The sequence below is a fragment of the Parasteatoda tepidariorum genome, chromosome 2 (assembly GCF_043381705.1).
Source record: "Parasteatoda tepidariorum isolate YZ-2023 chromosome 2, CAS_Ptep_4.0, whole genome shotgun sequence".
NCBI lineage: Eukaryota > Metazoa > Arthropoda > Arachnida > Araneae > Theridiidae > Parasteatoda > Parasteatoda tepidariorum.
The window spans coordinates 20,933,731-20,954,164 of record NC_092205.1 but is presented as its reverse complement, the minus strand read 5'-3'; the positions used below and the strand labels follow the sequence as shown (position 1 = coordinate 20,954,164).

At 30.8% G+C, this 20,434-nt stretch overlaps 1 protein-coding gene across 3 annotated transcripts in view; it reads left to right on the top strand.

The window, feature by feature from the left end:
- Positions 1-20,434, top strand: part of LOC107455286 (inactivation no afterpotential E) — a 99,327-nt gene that overhangs the window by 74,703 nt on the left and 4,190 nt on the right. For 2 of the 3 annotated variants that reach the window (XM_016072791.3, XM_016072793.3), the window contains 10 exons: positions 326-450; positions 641-785; positions 2,746-2,829; positions 5,580-5,657; positions 6,572-6,652; positions 8,182-8,324; positions 14,116-14,257; positions 16,916-17,109; positions 18,435-18,458; positions 19,985-20,117. In XM_016072791.3, coding sequence (XP_015928277.1) covers positions 326-450; positions 641-785; positions 2,746-2,829; positions 5,580-5,657; positions 6,572-6,652; positions 8,182-8,324; positions 14,116-14,257; positions 16,916-17,109; positions 18,435-18,458; positions 19,985-20,117 — 1,149 coding nt within the window. The remainder of the gene's footprint in view (positions 1-325; positions 451-640; positions 786-2,745; positions 2,830-5,579; positions 5,658-6,571; positions 6,653-8,181; positions 8,325-14,115; positions 14,258-16,915; positions 17,110-18,434; positions 18,459-19,984; positions 20,118-20,434) is intronic. The other variant, XM_016072792.4, reaches the window with a different exon arrangement.

The window sequence follows — 20,434 nt, the reverse complement described above, 5'->3', positions numbered from 1 at the left end:
CCTCATTTTAAAAGTTCAAACTTTTGAGTTGCGCTACTCAACATTGAATATAAAATTAAGTAATTCCTATTCTGGCCACAATGATAAAAAAAATTACATTTAAGCTAAATCCTTGGATCATTCCATGGTCCAAGATCCATCTTTAGCCATTCTGGCCGCTATCTGTTTGGTTTGAAGCAAAAGACGTCCTCTGGTTAATCTTAAGCATACTGGCAACAAATAAGATCATAAGAACTTTTTTACCTTGATATATATCTGGTTCCAAATTTTAAAAAAAGAGCAGAAAATAATTTTTTTTAATATTTTTTCTCTTTCCTCACTATAGGGTACTGCAGACCATATTTTGACCATAACTCATTATTTCCACTACGCTTTAGCAGTCTATGGATGGCCTATGTTTATGATGGTTCAAAGCAAAACTGCATGTTGCCAATTATTTCCTAATTTAAGGTGAGTTTATCTAGACCTTAAAGAAAAGAATTTTTTTTAATTTCATTAGCTCCATTTTTGTGAAGATTTTCATTGTTTGTTTACAATTTAAATTAAAAAATAAAAAACTCGCTGAAGGATTTGTAATTAAAAAGAAAAGATGTAATTTGTTATTGTCAAACTCCATATGAGTCCATTTTCTCCTTTATAGATGCTACTGTTCGGCTCCCGGAGAAAAAAAGTACGATGCTGCAACCGTTGTGGAAGATAACTGCTGTTTCTGTAACTATGCAGCCCTGAAAAGACTCTGCAAAACGCATAACATGGAAGTCATATTTGCAACCTATCACGTCGAAGTGAGTACACCACTTTAAATACCGATTATTGTTTACAACTTAAATTGAAAAAAAACTCCCTTAAGGATTTGTAACTCTCTTAAGGATTGCATATTTTCCTAACATTAAACTCTATTTGAGTCCTTTTCTCCATAGCATGGAAGTCATATTTGCAACCAATCACGTCGAAGTGAGTACACCACTTTAAATACCGATTATTGTTTACAATTTAAATTTTTTATTTAATTTTTTAAATTGACTTTTTTAATTGATTTATTTAAATAACAAACTTAAGGAAAACAGAAATAAAAAGTAAAATTAAGTTTTTAGTTAAGGATTATTGGGATTCATTTAGTAGGTTAGTTATCAAATCTAATCGCTTACCTGCATTGTTATTTGCGTTTTTGGGTAGTTTGCTACACTATCTCTTTCTGAGCGATTGCAAAATATTTTTATTTGTTCGAAATAAAGGAATGCCTAGTGTCAGTCGCCAAATGCAGAGATTGGATTAAACTACTCAAATGTTTTATTTCTCGTTAAATGTCATGTGCCTCACCATTGAAATTTGCGTGTGATGTATGACAAGCAAAAAGTAACCACACTTCGAAAACAACCCAATCTTTTGAATTCCAGGAGTCGCCTTTATCCAATAAACATAACTCAGTACTACACAGACTAACAGTTTTGGGGTTCTGTCCTAGCCTTCACAATATAATTTACATAAAATTGTTTAAAAGCTGTTTTCACTCAGCCATAAACAAAACCTAGTTTTTTTAGAGCTTGATCTCATAAAGCGTATAGCAAATGCGCTGTACAATTTTGTTCGATGAAGTAGTCATTGCCTAAGTAAGGAATAATATCTCTTCAATGATTAGCTCAAGGAGAATTTTAAACCACAAATAATTTCACATGAATTTCATGGCGGGTATACACCGGATCATTAGTCGGCCCTCAGTATCAAACTCAAGAACTTCCCCAATATTTAAACTTATGTGAGCTTCGCTTCAACCAACTAACAACGATCGACTGAGATGAATAACAATTATACGTATTCCAACGCAGTCTTTACAGGTAAAATGTTTAGTCTGGTACAGCAATTCAAATGTATGAATATTTTTTTTAGTATCTGCATTGGGTACCTTTTCAGTCTTCTGTTTAGTTTATGCTAATTATTCAATGGCAATAACAGCTCATACAAAATAACAATCACCTCTTCAAAGTAATTGTCTATTTATCGACTTAGGAAAAGGTTACTATCATTAGGCCAGCTCAGTTATTTTGTAGTTATTGACAACCTCTCTGTTGGCTGTCTAGTATACTTAATGAAGTTTGTTAATCAAAATTTTGACATCGAGTTAATTCACGTCCAATCAAATGTCCTATACAAAATGTATGAATTTCATACTTTTTTATCAATATAGTAGGACATTAATTGTGTTTTGTTTCTTACTGGCCACATTTAAAACTGTGTTAAGTAAACGTCATTTAGCCATATTAGCGATGACAATAGACTTTGTCATAACGAAATGTACTTGTAACATGCAGAAAGATAGTTACTTTGCTTTCAATGAGCTAATCTAAGTTAAGAAGTGTATGTATGTATTTATTCAAAGCAACCTTCCAATACTATTTTTAGGATATTATTTTGAATTTTACCGTATTAAGCAAATTACTTTTATTTTTTTTTTAGTTTAGTAAAGGTTTGTTGAATATTTTCTACTAGTTTCTTTTTCAATTGTTAATTTGTGACTATTTGTGTTAATTTGTAAATTTGTGACTGTAGTTCAATTGTTAATTAAGTGACGGTGACCATTTTCTCTCATCATTTTCCTGTTTCCAATTGAATTTATTTTTGAATATTTAAATAGGATGACAAGCATATTTATTCATCTTGAATGAATATTTTACAATATCATTTGTGTAACGGATAAAGTTTTAACTTGATTGAATAATTTATTATTGCATCTTTGTTTTCAAATAGATCGGAGAAACACCATTCTTTGTTGCTTTGGATCATGAAAAACGAACTGTTGTCATTTCTATAAGAGGAACTTTATCACTACAAGTGAGCTTTTATGTACAATATAAATGATTGAATTTATTTATTTTACATACAATATATTTTAAATATAAAGATACATACATTAACCAGCGTTCAAGTAAGATGAATAAGCCAAATTTAAAAAAAATTTATCTCAATTGAATGTTTCTGTATTTTGAAACATACATATAAGTTAGCATTCTATTTCTAAGGATTAAAAAAATTGAGTTAAGAAAATTACTCTCACAAGTTAATAACAGCATTTTTAAAGTTTGAAATTTGTTTTTTTTATATCCGTCGTTGAACAGCTGACCCAATTTTGGGTTTACGACTATTAATGTTCAACTCCGTAGCCTTGTAATTTTGAACCAATCCAGAAGACAAGGAAACTCCTGGATCAGTACCCCCAGAGGTATTGATTTGTTATGAGAACATGGAGGACTTCGCTACTCGACAGATTTAACGTGCATCAGTCACCATTTACTACACGGGAAGTCTTCGGCCGGCCTGGGATTGAACCCACGAACTCTTGGGCATAGGCCCAGTGCCCTACCAACCAGGCTATCTCGGCCCCAAATTTGAAAATTTGAGTTTTATAGTACTTGTATTTTGAAAGTAATCGCACCGTACATTTCAGAAATTCTCCATACAGTTGGTATAATTAACCGCCAAGGCGGTGCGGTGGGTTTATCCTTTGCCTTCTACTGCTTGGAATGGGATTCGATTTCCTGTTTAGTACAGGAAATCGAATGTCTGATCAGACGGAATGCCTGATCAGACTGCACTTTCTCTGATCTTGTCTTAGTTATTTGAGACTTACTCTATGTAATAAGCTGGAAAATTCCATAACGATTTGATGGTTGGGTTTTGTGGTACGATAACTGGGTGATTATTGTTACCTTCTACCCTTTGATATAAAATGTGATAGCGTGTGACGCGTCTGTACTAGTATTGTCTTCGTTTCCTCATTAAGGGTGAATCCCTAACCATCAGTAATAGCTTATTAGTGTAGACAAAGTTAAAGTCAAACCAAAAACAATCAGAAATTAAATATCTTGAAACTAAAATACAGATTGCACTATTAAAAAACAAAAGCATAGGTGTGTTGTCTGTTATAAACTTGTCAAATTTTCATAATACTTTGAACATTATTTATAGAATTAATTATGTTAATTAGTTTCGTCTTAATTAGCTTAGTTAATATTTTAGTTAATTAGTTTTTAGTCACTCCAAAGTAGCTAGAAAATCGTCATAAAGTTTCATCAAAAGCAATCATTTGTCCATGGTTGGCTAAATGCAAACGTGCCGCTTAAACACCTATAATGCTGAGCGCATGGGACATTCATGTATGAATTTAAATGAGCAAGAAAAAATCCTCAAAATTGTATTACACACGTACAGTGAAGTTAAAGGAAAAAATTATCACCTTAAAGATTAAGAAAATCTGCGTGCACAATACTTTACAAGGATATTTGAACTGAAAACTGTTTTATAAAATGATTTCTCGTTTACTCACGGGATTCAGACTCAATAGTTACGATAGCAAAACTACACGAATTGAAATCCCAGTTAAACCCCCACCCACCGTATTCTCCAGATATGGCCCCTAGAGACTATTGCTTGTTTGCAAGTCTCAAAAGGATTCCTTTGGAGAAGATATTTGACACATGGGAAACTGAAATGTTTTTGTGATCTCGACTATTGCTCAATAAATAAAGTATTTAAATGTTAAAGAACTTTTAGAAAACATGTATCAATCTTATAAAAGGTTATGCTGATAAATAAAGTCAAATTTATTTTGCATGTTTTTTTAGCTAGTCTCGTGACTTTTTAACCTATATGTCATTAGTCTACAGAGCTAAGCTAACATATAAGAAATGAAACTATGTAGCAGGTTGCAAGGCTGGAGGTTATGTCACAACCATCTCGTTACAAACTGTAATAAACCAGGCTTCCAGAACTTACTTATGCACCAATTCCAAAAAAGATGTCCATAAGACTTTATAAGCCATAAGGCAGAAACAGATTTAAACCGACTTATTTAACAATAGCAAGCATAACAAAACAAAATTGAAAATGCAAATAGCAATCAAATTACATTCATACATTCTTAAATTCCCATAAATTAAGAATGCAGCGAAAAAAGAGAAACATGAAAATAAAAGAGTAAGAATATCGTTGATCTTAAATATCAGTGAAGGATATCCTAAGCAGGCGCACCTTCTCGGGAATTTCATTTAAATTAATATTTAAAATTATATGATTTAAAATAAGGCAAAAATGCGTTTACCATACAATTCAGAAAATGTTTGACATTATTAAATTAGGTAATGTAACATATCAAATAATCTTTCAAAAATTATTTTGCAGGAAATTATCTTTAGTTGGACAAGTTTTGCTATTTTGTGCAATGTAGCAGTATTGTATATGCCTTTATTAGTGCTAGAGACATGAGGAGAAAAGCAAAAAAAGTTAAACTATCAAGGATGTCTCTTAACTTTAACCACCCTCTTGGAGGATCAAAAATCCAAATCTGAAGATAAATATGAATTCAGAAAAAGTAATTTATATTTCTGAAATCGTAGTTTAAAATGTTTCCTGGACAAATTTAGTCTCTTTGAAGTTAATCGTTCGAAGCATTAAATTTGCGTTTTCAGTAGGAAAAAAATCTGATCATTAAATGAAAAGTTGTTAAGATCTTCCCTTATTTATTTGAGCATATTAATTTTATGCTATGTATATTATGTACTATGATTAACATTGTTCTTTTTTAGGATGTCATCACTGATTTGAATGCGGAAGCAGATCAATTACCAACTGATCCACGTCACGATGACTGGTTAGGGCATAAGGTAAATAAATAAAATATTAACAATGTGCCTTTTGCATTTGACCATATACAAAAGTATTTTGTATACGCTGCCCTTAATATACGGCAGGTAGTCCAAAAATAAGTTTCTTCTCTAGTCTTCTCCAGGGGACTCAACAGTGATGGAGAAAACAAGACAGCGGTTAAATATGAAAACCATAAAATATTAGGCATCATTTCATTTGAGAGTGATCAAGCAGATGGCGCTGTCTCAGTGTATGCGAAAAGTGAAAATGAAACTCTCAATGGTCCCGGAGTTTTGCTATTAGACTAGCACTATTTGGAGGTTGGAACCAACAGTGCTACAGAGTGCTGTTATACCCTGTCTCAATTGAAGGAGGTTATTTCAAAAAATAAGCCTGGACTTCTCAAATTTACTTTTTTTATATAGCAATGCAAGAAACCAAACTCGGCAATCTTGTTGTAAGCACTTTGATCATCCGTCATATTCTCAGTTACGTCTTATCTGTAGGATCTCATTTTTTTTTCTGAAAAAATATCATTAGATTTCGTAAATTAATATTTAACGAAGGTAAAACAATAAAAATTTCCCGTGGGATTAAGGAAAAAGACGAAATTAAAAAAAAATAATGAAACCAGTTTGATTGCTGAAAAAAACGTGGCGTTTCTATTAAGAACCTTTAACATCTTCTCAGTTTCCTCGGAAAATCAAACAGAATTTGATGTTTTCAGTATCGTCTTCTTGCGATTCGTCAGACTTTCTAAAATCTTTTTTTTCGCTTTCTTATATGCATAATTTTACACTTCAATTTTTTGCAAGGAATCTAAAAATATGTTTATTGGTGTGAATACGGATCATACTGTTTATGTTTAGATGTATACGGTCGTAAGTTTTCGATGCATTTTTTATAGTTTCTTTTTATATCTTTGTTACAGGGTATGATCCAGGCGGCAGAATACATCCGGCAAAAACTTATTGATGAGAAAATTCTTATGCAAGCATTCCAACACTCCCCAGTAAGAACACTTCTTGAAAAGGCTTTTAAAAATATTCTTTTAAATATCTTTTTATCTAAAAAATATCTTTTTATCTTCATCATTAAGAAGGAGATTAATGAGAAGGAAGCTAAAAAAACTCTCATGTTGCTCCTTTGCGATTAAATCCGTTTTTTTTTTTAATAAGTTACTGAATGCATTAGCATTGAAAAAAATGTATGCTACTAAACTGAAAGTTAAAGAAAGTTATAGGATAATCCAATGGTTTTGTTCATTAATTACAGATTTATCAAAAAGAAAATATTTTTTAAATATGTATTTATCTATGCTTGAAATATTTTAGTACCAATTATGAATAAACATAATTTTATACATACTCATAAACAAAACCTTCATGGAATCATAATTTCTAATATTCCCTCCATCGTGGAATCACTCTTCAAGTTTTAAACAATAAATTCGAGTTAAAACATTTGTAAGTAGATTTGAGGTTTATCAGAATCTTTTTAAAATATGAAGTTTTACGACTGAGATCTTGGAACCCTATATAAGATAATTGAGATCTGTTAGATCCTAATTCATTGAGGCACTGTTAGATCCTAATTCATTTTTATGAATAGACTGGGCTGATTGGAAAATACCAAACAATTTCGAACCAAAGATATTCAGTAGATGGAGTGGCCAGGAAGAGTTCCAAACCTGAATCCCGTTTATCATATCTGGGATGTTCCTGGAAAAACCATTGCAGCTCATCATTCCCTTACTTAAAACCTACCAGAATTTAATAAGAAACTGTCTTAAGTGAGTAGCAAGATATACTTTCCCAAAACTTTGATCAATTTCATTGACACCATGATTGTTCGATCGTTTTGAGATCTGCATTACCGTCAGAGAGTCACCCTCTGGCGGTAATGCCCAGGAAGGCTTATAGAGAGTTATAGATTACACCGAAACCAAGAGCTGTTTGTACCCTCGGAAAAAAAGAAACTGGCTGGAAAACCATTTCATTTCTAGATTTCTTAAAAAAGTAATGTTTTTGCTGATTTTAATTATGAACTTTCCATTGCTGTTTACTTTATCCCAGGTAAGAAACAGTCCTGTGTATGAGTATATGTCTTGCTCGTAATAATTCGAGATAGTTAGGGACATTTTACTCTGCCCAAAGAAAAAAAAATAGATATCTATAGGTTTTATTACCAGTAAATTCAATTTTCCAGAGTATAAACAATGCTGCGAATCTTCAACAAGTGCAATTTTGCAAGATAATTTTTGACTATCTTGCTGTGATTCCCTTAATTAAAGATCTTGAGTTCGTACCATTACCTTTTTATTATCACCATTTTGTTATACTTTGATAATTTTCGTATAAGTTTTCAACACTTGAGTTGCTCCAAAAAATGAGTTCGTTCCTTAACGTTTGAACATAAATGTAGTTCAGCTTCTTCAATTCGAAATTTCCATTATTATGCGTTACTATTTATTTCATTTTTCAATGAAGTTGATTTAGGAATAACTTTAGGATTTAGAAATGCATTTTTGTTCATATTTAGGAAAGAGGAACAACCACTTACGGCTTGGTTCTTGTTGGACATTCTTTGGGAGCGGGAGCTGCTTCGATACTTGCAATACTACTCAGGGATCAGCATCCAAATCTAGTCTGTTACGCCTATTCTCCACCTGGTGGCCTACTTAGGTCTGTATTAACGTTAAGGAGTTACTATAAAACAAAATACATACTTATATGAAAAAAAAGCAAATTAAATACGTAAGTTGGATTCTAAAATGAAATATTTAAAAAGTATTGAAATAACTCGTACAAATTGCTAGCGAAATCAAAAACGAACCACCCATAATAACTTTTGATCTAATAATGATCGGAGCTTGAACGATATAGAATTCAATTTAATTGTTAGAAGGAATGACTTCAAATATACTAATTACTTAGTGTAGACGATATTTTAAGTTACGAAATCAGAAGAAAACGTACTTTTACTGACTCAACATACCTTTTTTTCGACGCATTCAGATTTCTGACCCTCAAAATCTATCTGGGAAATATGGTCCCCATAGTTTGTTCAGGAGAGAGCTCCCAAGTTTGGACCCCTTCATGTTAATTTTACTTTTTGCGCATTTCACCATATCTCAAGAATTTTTAAGGCAATGAAAAAATTTTGCTCATAATTATAAAATTCATTCATCCAAAGATAATTCCATGCAAAATATTGCTAAAAGCAAATATTTATTATTTCCTTTAATATTTTTTTATAAAAAAACTGCTTTTTAATAATTTTTGGATTGTGAAGTATACAGTTTTTTAAAGAATGCAACTCTAATTGGCAAAATACAAAATTTAAGCGAATTCTGTCATGAAAACTCGAATTTTGAAAAAGTCTTATTTTTAAAATTCGACTTATCTGGAGCTATTTGACCAATTTCACTCAAATTTTGCATTTTACCTTTTAAAGTAGCATTATTTAGAATTATTTAAAGAATTTTTGCAATTCAAAATTTTTTCGACTATTAATAAATAATATAATTAAAAATTATCAATTTTTATTGAAAGTTATATTTTCCATGGAATTATTTTTGAATAAATGAATTGTATAATTGTGTGCAAAAATTTTTTTATTCGCTCTAAAAAGTTTTCAAGCTATGGCAAAATAGGCAAAAAAGTAAAACTAACATTAATGGATCCAAACTTTGGACCGCTGTCCTGACCAAACTATTGGGACCATATTTCCCATACTTCTGGGGTCATAAATTCGAATCTGTCGAAGAAAATGTATATTCATTCAGAAAAGTACGTTTTTGTGTCTGATTTCGTAACTTAAAATAGCGTCTGCAATAATTAATTAACATATTTGAGGTCACTTCCTCGAACTATTAAAATTAAGTCCTAGAACGTAAAGTTCCAATCATTAGATCAAAAGTTATTTAGAGTGGTCCATTTATTTTTTTCACACTGTAATATTTTAAAGTTTTTCAAATCATTGAAGCATTTTGGAGAGAATTGAGTGACAGATATCAATAATTTTTACAGAATATTTGAACACGATTAAAATTGATTTTCTAAAGTTTATTTCTTAAAATAATGCTTCAAAATCAAATGATTTTTTACAGAAATTACACACAATTTTGTTGATTTCTTAAAATATCAATGACCTGAAAAAATCGAGCTTATTGTTTGCTGCATGGTATCAGAATTCACAAAGTCAATCAACAGCGCACACAGTTATAGAGATTATTATTGTAAGAATTAGATCGGGAAAAAATTGCCCGTTTAAGGCAAATAAGAGTATATTGTGAAAAATTTATGTTAATTCATATTAGGGGGACGGAAATGTAATGTCGTTTCGATGCATTTGATATTTGTTATCAAGATTTTATTTTTAATCGATAATGTATTCACCTTCGTTAGCAACAACCTTTCAATGCCGGATCGAAAATGAATCGAGGAAAAAAAATGAATTGGTTTTTAAGATTAACGAGTATTTAATGCGCCGAAACGACATTACTTTCCGGTCCCCCTAATACAATAATGCTTTTGAAGAATGAAATAAATCCTCATTCAGCTTGTAACCAAAAAAACAGAGCTTTTTTAAAGATTTTTCTTTCTTTTACTAAAATTTCAGTAATTTCAGAAAATCAATTTCAATTTATATATCTGAGGATTAACACACTAATTTTATTAACGCAAGTTAGAAATAGTTGACTCTTCATCTCTCATTATCTCTTTACACTTTTTTCATTCTTTAAAAAAGAAAACGAATCTGAGATGAAAGAAACTACGCAGATGCTGTGATAATCTGCAGCACCTCTTCCGCGTTGTAGAGTTTCTGCTACCAGGGCTGTAATCATGGAACATTAATTTGCTTTACTAAGTCTTTAAGTTAGACGGTCTTAAAAGAATAATTTGAAATCAGTTTTCTTATGCATCGCTTACGATTTAATGCAGTTAATTTAATTTTCACTAAACTGCCCCTTAACTTAATGTTTAACTAAATAGAAAATGTAACATTTTAAGTTATGTGTTATTTATGTCGAATAAACCTTATCTATTAACCTTATCTATGTTAACAGACAGTGTGTTCCCTGATGAAGTGCTGTTTTTGCTAACATACTTATCTTTAAAATTTCGGTTTGATTGTTTTTGGTTTCTAACTTTTTATTTAAATTGTTTACATGAGACAAATTTGATTTTAGCTGCTTTTAGCGTTTTCCATTTTGACTTATTATTTTAATGTATTTTCTTGAAGAATTTTTCTTAATATTTGCTTAAATCAATTTCATACTTTGATTAGAATTCTAGAGATTTGAAACATTTTTGAAATATGCAGTTCCAAACTAGGCAGGGCAATTGGTGTTGAAAAGGGTTAAAACATAGATATTATGATTTATTTTAATGTCGCTTTCCTTAATGATGAAATAAAGCAAAATATAAAATGATATTTGGTAGTTTATTTCTGAATTTTATTTGAATAGTAAAAACAATACTATTAAAATTGTAATCCATTCACAAATCGAAGAAAACGGATTAATGTACGTCCTATATCCCTGCAGTTGAAATTGCCAATCTCATTAGGCCTATTGTTTTCACTTATTTAAGCTGTCATATTTGATAATCAAACTCACTGTTTTTCTCCTCTTTTAACGCTTAACAAATTATACCAAGCTATCTCGAGTTCTTATACTTTGCAATTAATTATTGACCGGAGGAAAATCGGGTGTAGCAACAATTGCCAGTATAATCTGTTACTGGTTTTTACTGGGCGGAGCAAATTACTTCTGCTTTGATTTCAATTTTTAAGTTTGCCATGTTTTGTTTAATATTTTTGGTAATAGATTACAAAACTTTACAAGTGTTTAGCAAATTTAAGTCAAAAGGAAAATTTTTGTAAATATCAGATTTTAATCAAACATAACCTTTGCAACTGTATCTGTAGGTTGTAAATTCTAAATAAATAACTATACTTCAGCTCTATGTTGCTTAAAGAATAATAGTTTAACACCTTGACTGCTGTACGCGCTTACAGTGAAATCTCCATCACGCCACGAGTGCCGCTGTGCGCAGCGTATTCTGCTGAGTACTCCCACCGATGTTTTAATAATGCGAGTCTCTGTTGTTCACAAGAATAATATCTCGCTCTGTTTGTTTCCATGGTATCATGTCTGTTTATTTGTGTCCGTTGTTTTGTATCTATTTCTCATCTCGCCACTTTACAAGATCAGTTTGAATCTTAGCTGAGTAAAGAGGAGTATAACTTAAAATTTTTACCCTAATTCGTGGAAATTTCGAACAGAAAAATGGAAAACTTATTTCTTAGCGAGTCAAATACAAGTGAACAAGAAAGCTTTCACGAGGCTCGCAATAATCTTTTTAATAAATCATTTTTGTATTACTTTTATAACAATTCATTAGTTTTGTAACTTTCTGTGAAATATCCTTTCAAATACACACGAATATCCTTCGCAAGTTGTCAAATAAGCATCACCACAATATGGTTGATGTGGCTTCTTTGCTGTCACCATCAGAAACTTTGTTGTCCCCCCAATGTAGATGACACGGCAGTCAAAAAGGATCCAGTATTTAGAAGCAAATACCATTACATTTCTAGAGGTTTCAAATATCTTAGAATTGCAGTCAGTCACAAAAATCTACATACACTGTTCAAAATAAAGGTTTCTCAAAAAGCAATTAAATTTCAATTTTAAAAATTATATCACTCCTTCAGTTTTCTCTAAAAAATTTGTTTTCCATAATAAAAATATTCAGAAATAATAATTTGTAGGTAATTTTGTGATTTGTATAGTAATTATCAAGTCGCAAAAGTCTGCATACACCTGATTGGCGGACGGGAAAAAATTTGCATACGAAGTTATTTTGGAAGATTATCTTAGTTTGAGGTTACATGTTTCGTTATCTATTCTAATCTTCATTTCCCGAGATTTTTTGACATTGTAACTTCAACAAAATGAGTCAGGGAAAGGAAACATCTTTAGAACTTCGAAATATGATAGTAAGAATGAAATGTGAAAAGAAATCTTATGCAGAAATTGCAAAAATTGTAAAAAAAAAGTCGGTCAACTGTTCAAACAATCTACAGAAATTATGTTATGCGGGGAAATGTGCTTAACAAATATCGATGTGGTCGTCCAAGGAAGCTTAATGATCGTGATGCAAGAACCATAGTAAGAAAAGTGAAGAAAAATCCGAAAATTAGTGCTCCAAAATTAGCGAATCAAATTGCAACAGCTAGTGGAAAGAAAGTGCATCCAGAAACTGTTCGTAAAATTCTTCGATCAGCCGGCTACAATGTTAGAGTTTCTAGACGAAAGCCGTTCATTTCATCTACTAACAAACAAAAGAGACTTGATTTTGCTTCTGCACATATTGACCAAGATTTTAATTTTTGGAAAACAGTTGTTTTTACAGACGAGAGTAAGTTCAACGTGTTCGGGAGTGATGGCCGCGGAAAAATCTGGAGGAAAAAAAACACAGAAATGAATCCCGAGAATTTGACTCCAACTGTGAAACACGGTGGAGGCAGTGTTATGGTTTGGGGAGCAATGGCGGCCGCTGGAGTTGGCAATTTAGTGTTTATCGATTGCATACATTATGAATCGATTTGAATACCTGAAGATTCTGCAAGACAATCTACTTCCAACGGTTCGAAAATTGAGACATGGGAACAACTTTGTCTTCCAGCAAGATAACGACCCAAAACATACAACTAAGATGGTTTAGGAATGGCTACTCTATAAAACGCCTAAACAGCTCCATTCACCGCCACAGTCCCCTGACCTTAATCCCATCGAGCACCTTTGGGAGGAAGTTGATAGGAGAATTCGGGAGCAATCGGTAACAAGCAAGGAAACCCTAAAGAAGGCAATAGAGCTTGCATGGTCTCAAATTACACCTGAGACGACAAAAAATCTGGTTAAGTCGATGCCAAACCGAATTCAGGCAGTTGTTACTTCAAAGGGATGTCCTACAAAGTATTAATGTTACATTTTTTAGCATTTAATTCTGAAAGTTAGTGTTGTTCTGTCTCTGTATGTAGACTTTTGTGACTATATAATTCAATATGTTGTTAATTTTTGTTACATTTTGACGAATTTGTCCATAATTTTTTTTGTTAGATATGAGCTATTATCCAAGATGTTAACGAAAATAAAGTTGTATATTCAAAAATATGAGTAAAGTGCTAGATCTGCGAATATTAGCGGGTGTATGTAGACTTTTGTGACTGACTGTATGTAGTTCCAGACTTTGCTAAGCAATCGGTGTTGAAATGAACCTTAGAGTTTGAACAAACGAAGTTAAAACCTAGATATTAAGATTTATTTTAATTTCACTTCTTTAATGATGAAATAAAACAAAATATAAAATGTTTTTTTTCCCAGTTTCTGTTTTGATTTTTAATGGAAACAGTTAATACATACAATTTTTATGTATTAGCTTATTTGCCTCAATTTTATTACAGCATGCCCGTCGTTGACTATACAAAAGACTTTGTTACATCGGTAGTTTTAGGAAAAGATGTTGTTCCTCGTATTGGCCTCCATCAAATGGAAACTCTGCGCAGTGATCTCATAAATGCTATTAAAAGAAGTCAAGATCCGAAAGTGAGTATCATTGATTATATTATTTGTAGAGCATAAAGCAGGGAAACGGGAAACTTATAAGCATTGTATTTTGCTCAAGCAAACAAACACAGAAAAGAACATATTCTGTGGAGGTATGTGAAAGAGGATAGGGCATGCTTTGTGCTACGTAGACGAAAGAAAAACATAGTAAATAAATCCTAGAAACGGACATGAGAGAGTTTCAGTTTAATAAACAAGAACATTCCTCAGTGTCTGAACACCAAAAATGTCAGTATCTAAACATTATTTTTGGTGTGTAAATACTGAGGAAGGTTCTTGTTTTATGGGACCAAAACTGCAGCATGTCCATTTCTGGGCTTTTATTTGTGTTTCATTCTTATTGTAGCTCCCTATAGTAATAAGATTGAAAGCTAAATCATGGTACAAGCCCACTAAAGTAAGAGTTATGGAAAAATGCGTTTAAAAGATAGTTAATGGTAAGCAGGAGGAAAAGCTTCGCATCAAAGACGATTCCTCAACACAGTGACATCCCCACGTCGAAATTAACTCTCCTAAGGCCGATCGTTTTCTTACGGTGGCCTGACTGTATTCGAAACGTCCTTTATGTTACCATATCAAAATGTCAGATACAGTTTCTTTACATCTTCAATATGGTCACACAAAAACGTAATCCCTGTCGTATACGAGTATATTGTATATTCGTATGTCGTATATATTGTCGTATATAAACGTAATCCCTGTCGTTATAATAGCCAGTTATAGAAGCTCCAGAATCATCGGTCTGTCAACGTTTATTTATTTATTTATATTTTTTACAAGTCATTTTTCAATTTTTTGTTCAATTAAATTTTTGCTAGTGATTCACATTACTTCTACTTTAGATCAAGCATTAGCTTAGAACCCACGGGTCAAAGGTTGCCTAACAGTCGTGCAGCGCATCTTTCCGATGTCATCTTTAAGAAATAAAGAGACTACGTTTACGGCATTTTGTTATGAAAACATAAATGACATACAGTATTTAATTCACCACCGTAACAAGGTTATTTACTTTTCATAGAGTTCACTTTCACGCGCATATGTCACACTTATCATAGTCCCCCATAACTTACACAACCCCTTATTTTAACTAAGACTAATAAAATAATTTGACCTTTATACGTCTTCCTACAGTAAACGGACTATGCATCACTTTCGTCAACAACAAAAAATGCTTTTCCTGTGATTTACTGTGCACATGACGTTACTTTACTTTTTTTTTTTTTTTTTTTTTTTTTGCTAATGCATTAAGATACAATATATTCAATATGATACCAATTTAATGTAAAACATTATTTCGACCATGTTAATAAGTTTGATAAATGTCATTTTGACAAGATGAGATTTATTTTATTTTTTTATTTTTCAACTTTTGATACACAGAGTGCTTTCGTGAAGTGAGTTCTAACGTTCAACTAGAAATCCATGTAATTTTAAACCTAGCTCAAATAACAAAAAACCACTTCAGTTCAACTGGAAAACTCATCTTCATGAAAGAATTTGTGGAATAAAATAAGTCGCGTTGTGATAAATGGATACCATATGCAAAATAGTTTACTTATGTAGCTCCGTTATGTTGAATTGTTTGATCAAACTATGACAACTAATAAATGACAAACATCAGTTACCCTTTTTTTCTGTCATTCTAATAAACTATATTCATAAGCTCAGTAAAACCAGTGATCAAATTTAGAATTACATCTCAACTGTAACATAAATTTTGTTAAAAAGAAAAAGGAAAAAAATTTACTGTCAATACAGAATTATTCACATAATGAAAAAATTCCTTACTTGTTAAATATTATTCAAATTATTAAAAAAAAAAGGACGGTTAATTATAAAAAAAAAACTTTTGTGTTCCATTATTTAAACTGACCTCTTATCTTCAAGCATGGCCTTAAAAAATAAAATAGCTCACAAGAGCAAAATTCAAACACCGTGAATTCCTCTCACAGTTGACCAAATGGCAATGGGGTTCAACGTGTCTATCCCAAGAAAACATTTTATGGTTTGTAAGATATTTCGTAAAATTTTTTGGTTTGTAATTAATCAACCTCTGATCCCTGATTTTCAAACCTAAGAGCTTTATCCTCTGAGAAATTACAAATCCTCTAAAGGTATTTAAGAAGTTAAAATGTCGGTGAAAAAATAAATTATAATATTTTTTAACCTAGCTTATCTTACACATTGTATTACACTTATCAATAGGCTGTGTATTAAATTAATAGTGAACTTCATCTCTATTCAGAAAATATATTCAAAAAAGTTTTATATTCTCATAAAGAAACTCTATTCACATTCTCTGTCATAATTCTCTGTAATAAAATTAAATTTCATTGAAAACAACTATAAAAAATCACAAATAGTAAAATTTTTACTACAACTTTTGCTGTTAGGGATTTTTAAAAGTTGTTTTAAATAAAATATATTTTTTTTATTCATTGTATTCTTTAACAGTTAGGAGCAAAATGTATTTTTAATTTCTTTTTTGACGCGACGCTTAGAGTGAAGTTAATTTTATATCACGATTAGAACAGGTCAAGTGCCCCTATATTTCCACAGTTTAATGCGATGTCGATGACTTTTATCCAGATATTATTAATTTAACAAAGAGTTCAATGGTCTTAATTTTTTTTACAGTGGAAAATCATAATGGGAGGTGTTTTATGCTGTTGTCCAGAGGAACCTAAATTCTCTGAGGAAGCTTCTATTTCGGCGGCACGTGACGTCTCGACCCACCCCAGTGATGCATCCATTGCTCTGACGGTGCACCAGCCGCTTTATCCTCCTGGCAAAATAATACATATTGTCAGAAATCATCCCAAAAAAGAAGAGTGAGTATTTGTTTATTTTGTACAAATTATGTGACGAATCTTTTAAACAAGTAATCTACAAGTTCAACGTATGACTGATTGATTTCTAAATTAAAAATCCGGGAAACAAAGGGTGATAGGTAAATGAAACAAATGGTATGTTAATTATGAAAGCGGTGAGAAGTTTAAAAAAGAAGGTTACGAGTTGTAAAATATATAGGTTTTCCATCGGATGACTGACTGATTTCAAAATTAAAATCTGGGAAACAAAGAATGATACAGAAATGACACAAACTGCATGTCTATTGGGAAAGCTGTTAGACTTTAATGCAGAAATTTTGGAATTTAGTTATAAAGTTAGCCGATAAATGGCGCTGCAAACCATCGAGCAATCATTTCTAACGTTAATGCGTGAAAGGAGACAGGATGCTATTTTAGCGACTGAGAACGGATTGACGAGTTTTTTGCGAGTAAAGATAATTTTCCAATCAGTTTCTCATTCGCACACGAAAAAAATCACAGGATGGCCCTTTAAGCTGCGTATTCTATGGAATAACGAGTATTTCTGAAACTGCAATGTCACAGTTTGATTAGATTTTTGCGACATTTGTATTCCTTTAATAAATTCCAAAACTCACTGTTGCGCCATCTGTTGGAAACTTTTGTAACTAAATTCCAAAACTTCTGCATAACAGTTTTACAGTTTCACATTAGACATACCGTTTGCGTCATTTCTCTATAATTCTTTGTTTTCCAGATCCCAGATTTTACTTTTGAAACCAGTCAACCATTCGATGAACACTGTTTACATTTTACTTTACGTAATTTGTAAATTTTAGATTTATTTTTCAATATTTGTAAAATTGGACATTTTCAACGTGATTTACTTCGGAGAAAGTTTTTGTTTCAAGTATTTAATTACTAAAATACTCGACATAATAATAACATAAAATTATCAATTCGAGAAAGTGAAATACATAATTGAAGAAATAATTGTTGGAAAAACATGCTAAGTAAATATTAAAAACACTAAGCTTTCCAGATTTAAGTAGCCAGTTAACTTCTAGTTTCCTGATGTTTCTATGCTAATAAAGCTTATTTTCGCAAATTTACAAAAATGCCGAAAAATGTGTATTATTCAAGTTAATTCTCTAGCTTTTATAGTCCGTTTCATGCATAAGATGGAAATAAAAATATCATATTATAATAATTATAAAGTATGATACTAATTTTCAGAAGTACTATTTTTATCTTCCTTACAGTTCTATTATTGAATGAAACATATCTGTTTCTTTTGTACAATATCACTAACATGTTTTTTTTTTTTCTTTTTGAATAAATGCTAGCCAAAAATATGAGACAAAATGGAGGTAAGATAAGACTAATTTCAATCGATTTCTTTGAAATGTATTAAAAAAACATGCCTGTTCCACTATTTGGTATTTTAGTTTTACACCTATAACACACTAAGTGTTCTGATTTTGTTATCTTTGTAAAAACTTAACTTTTTGTAACCCGGAAGAAATTTAATTTTTCTAGAATTTAATTTTCTAATTCTTTCTTTTAAAAATTCCCCAGACACAAAAATTATAATTCCTTAGATATGAGTACAATTTCTCAGAAAAATCCTTATATGGATAACTAGTAACACAGTTAGAGAAATCATGATTAAAATTGATTGAAAGGAATGAAGTTTAAACCTTGATTCACTTTTGAATAATAGCGATTTCGAAACTTATTACAAACGAAAAGAAACTATACTAAAAAAAATATATATAAAAAAAACTCTTTGTACCAGAAGCTGAGTGGATTTGAAGCTGCCCCGCCACGGTTATTATATTAAAGCAAGGCGTTTTGCAGTTAAGTTATTCTAGTTGGACTTAGAACTATCTGTAATGTCAAGAGACATTCTTTTATCTGAAAAAAAAAATATATCGTTTGATTTTGAAAGCATGGTACATAAATTCTGCCTGTTGCATGTTATATTGGTTTGTTAATTTAAAATAAATACTTTGTACTCGAAATTTTAAATAAATTATTTTCTTTTTCTTAATTTAATAGCAATTTGTGAAACAGCAGAAGATTTACTCTCAGACAAGCACTATGTCTATTACTAAAAATGGGAGTGAAAAAAACGTGAAACTACTACCTAAAATAAAATCAAAAAATTTCATTTCATTTTAACAAGTCAAAATTCTTTTTCAAGTAATTATTATTTTACCGTATTCAAAACATTTGAAGAAGAAATAAAAAGATGAGAATAATTTAGGGTACCCGAATACCTTCGGAGACAAATTTCTGAAATTTTAAATTTAAAAAATTCTTTTTTGGATTTTTGTGTGTATTACACACTAAAACATAATATAACAAAGGAATATGAAAAAAAATATTTTTAGGAAAATATGGGGAAAAACTGGTTAAAAAAGTGGAAAAATCGACCTACTTTATAAATAACATAACTTTCTCAAAATTTATTATTTTTTCATCATTTTTGCTTTAAAATACTCATAAAATCTCCATTAAGGAAATAGATTTTTTATTATACATTAGACATAATATTGATATTTAGACATTTTGGTGCTAATATCGTAACTTATTCTGCAAAAAAAGCCAAAAAATGCTATTAATTATTTTTATTTTAGCTGTAGAACATAAAATTATGGTTGAATTATCAATAATTATCTGAAATTTACGAGTGAATTTCTGTTATTCATGTTTCAAACTGTTATGAATTTTTCCATTATTTTCAAACATAGAAAAAAAAATTCTACATATATTTTTATTTTTGATATTTTTATTTATATTTTTATTTTTGAATTCTACATATATTCTATTTTTATTTTTGAATTTTATTTTAATATATGCTTTTTTTACTTACTTTTCGATTTTATTTCAGAAAAATAGTGAAACATCATGATCCAGTGTATCAAGCATTATGGGCAGATAACATTGACTTCGATGAAGTTTTGATATCGCCAGTAATGGTACAAGATCACATGCCTGATAAAGTCCTTGACGCCTTAGAAAAAGTAATTGATACACTTCCTTTTTCTTATTATAAGTTCAATTCTTGGATATTTTTTAGCAAATACCTGTAATAGTTTAGATTTTGGAGGGGAAAAAAAGAGTTAGTAATACTAAACAACCTTATGAGCGTAAATTCTACTCTAAAATCATACTACCTTGTGAATTATATTGATATAATCATAATTTTTGAATAATATATACTGTTGATTGATCCAATACACATTTAGCATAAGTTCGGTCATTTATTAGAAAGAATTTTATACCACCATAAATCATATCGAATGTTCATTAGGCTGAAAGAAAACCATGCATACATTAA